Genomic DNA, 2,100 nt, shown 5'->3' on the forward strand with positions numbered 1-2,100 from the left:
CAGCAGCACCAGCCGCAACCACGGCAGCCTTAGCAGCAGCAGCAGCAGCAATAGCAGCAGCAGCAAAAGCACTAGCAGCAGCAGCAACAACAGCAGCAGCAATAGCAGCAACAGAGCAGCAGCAGCGACAGCAGCAGCAACAGCAGCAGCAGCAGCAGCAGCAGCAGCAGCAGCAGCAGCAAACCTCAATATTGAAGTGCCTGAGCGCCTGCGGGTTTCCGTAGGCAACACGGGAGTCCGAAATGAACAAAGCGAAGTCAGTCGCAGGCTCCTCCTTCATCTGCAGCAAACCCTAAACCCTAAACCCTAAACCCTAAACCCTAGCAAGCGCTAAAACCTACTAAGCCCTAAACCCTAAACCCTAAACCCTGCAGCCTGAATTAATAGTGAACGAAGGCTTTGACGCGGCCTCCAGCCCGTCGCAAGGGGCCTTCACTGTGCTCTAGTGTTTAGGGTTTAGGGTTTAGGGTTTAGTGTTTACGAGTTTAGTATTTGGCGCAATGATTTCAGTGGGGCCCGGCAGCAAAATGTCCGAGTCCGTCAGCAGCAGCGAATAACGAGGCAGCAAAGAGCTGATTCCCCCTGCAGGCAGCAGCAACAACCCAGGGTTTAGGGTTTGGGGTTTAGGGTTTAGGGTTTGCAGGGCCAGCCCGCAGTACGCTGGCCAGTCGAAGTACTGCAGAGCTAGGGTTTGGGGTTTAGAACTTGCTGCCATCTCCGTTACCCGTTCATGCACAGGGTTGAGGGTTTAGTGTTTAGGGTTTAGTGTTTAGGGTTTAGGGTTTAGGGTTTAGGGTTTACCGGCAAGAACTACAGCTTCTGTGTACTGCACTTCTCCGTTTTGCAAATAACGCAAAAACTGCAGCAGCAAAGGGTCGTCGTCAGCTTCTCCCACAGCCACCACCTGCGCCAAACCCTAAACCCTAAACCCTAAACCCTAAACCCTAAGCCCTACGCACTAGACCTTAAACCCTAAAGCGTAAGGATCATCATCAGCCCTTCGCAAAGTCACCGCCTGTGCCAAACCCTAAACCCTAAACCCTAAACCCTAAGGGTGCAGTAGCAGCAGCGGGAGCAACCGCAGCAGCAGCGGCAGCAGCACCAGCAAAGACAGCAGCAGCACAGGCAGCAACTGCCACAGCAGCAGCAGCAGCAGCAGCAGCAGCAGAATGCCTACAGTTTTGAGCTTGCAAACGACCCGCAGCCACTGCTGCAGGTGTGGAGGCCCCGCGCTGCTTTCTGCCGAAGTTGCTGCTGCTGCTGCTGCTGGAGCTGCTGCCGCTGCTGCTGCTGCTGCTTTAGGAGGGCCGCAAGATTGGAGGCGGCTCAGAGCTGCGGACGCAACTCTCTCCCTATCAACTGCAAATCCAGCACACTCTAAACCCTAAACCCTAAACCCTAAACCCTAAACCCTAAACCCTAAACCCTAAAGCACAAACCCTAAACCCTAAACCCTTAACCCTAAACCCTAGGGAGTTGGCTCACCTTTGCTGCTGTGTGAGGCGTTGCGCTGCAGTCAACAAAACACAATCCTCTTAAGTCATAGACCTCCACCTCTAGACCCTAGACCCTAAACCCTAAACCCTAAACCCTAAACCCTGAACCCTAAACTGTAAAGCCTAGAGGTACCTGCAAGGCTTCTGTCTTGGTGGCAGGGGACGCAGGACTGGGAGGGCTTTGAGGAGTGCTGCTGCTGCTGCTGCTGCTTCTGTAGGTGTCCCAGCCATTGTGGTGGTCGCTGTGTCCATGTGCTGCGGAGTTGCTGTCTCTTTCTCATCTGCTGCTTCTTCCTGCTGCTGCTGCTCCTCTTCGTGCTGCTGCTGCTGCTGCTGCTGCTGCTTTTGCTGCTGCTGCGGCATAGACTTCAGCCGCTTCAAGGTCTGCATGCGCATGCGTGGCCACACGAAGCCGCTGCTGCGGGCCGCAGGGTTTGCTGCAGCAGACCGAGACACAGCAGGACCTGCGCAGCAGCAGCAGCAGCAGCAGCGGCAGAAGCACAATTGCAGCATAGCGACGCGGCGATCGCCATCATACTGAGCAGCAGCAGCAGCAGCTTAGGCTCTCGCCGCTGCTGCTGCTGCTGCTGCGGTCCCCGCCCGC

At 55.7% G+C, this 2,100-nt stretch overlaps 1 protein-coding gene across 1 annotated transcript; it reads right to left on the minus strand.

The window, feature by feature from the left end:
- Nucleotides 1-257: 257 nt before the first annotated feature.
- Nucleotides 258-1,960, minus strand: ETH_00040155 (uncharacterized protein; the record flags this gene model as incomplete). Its single annotated transcript, XM_013379693.1, has 5 exons — nt 258-280; nt 802-904; nt 1,178-1,384; nt 1,486-1,510; nt 1,630-1,960. Coding segments are annotated over 5 exons (689 nt in total), but the record flags the coding sequence as incomplete, so codon positions are not given.
- Nucleotides 1,961-2,100: the final 140 nt, after the last annotated feature.

This window comes from Eimeria tenella, genomic scaffold, assembly GCF_000499545.2.
Source record: "Eimeria tenella Houghton genomic scaffold, Eth_scaff3807, whole genome shotgun sequence".
Taxonomy (NCBI): Eukaryota; Apicomplexa; class Conoidasida; order Eucoccidiorida; family Eimeriidae; genus Eimeria; species Eimeria tenella.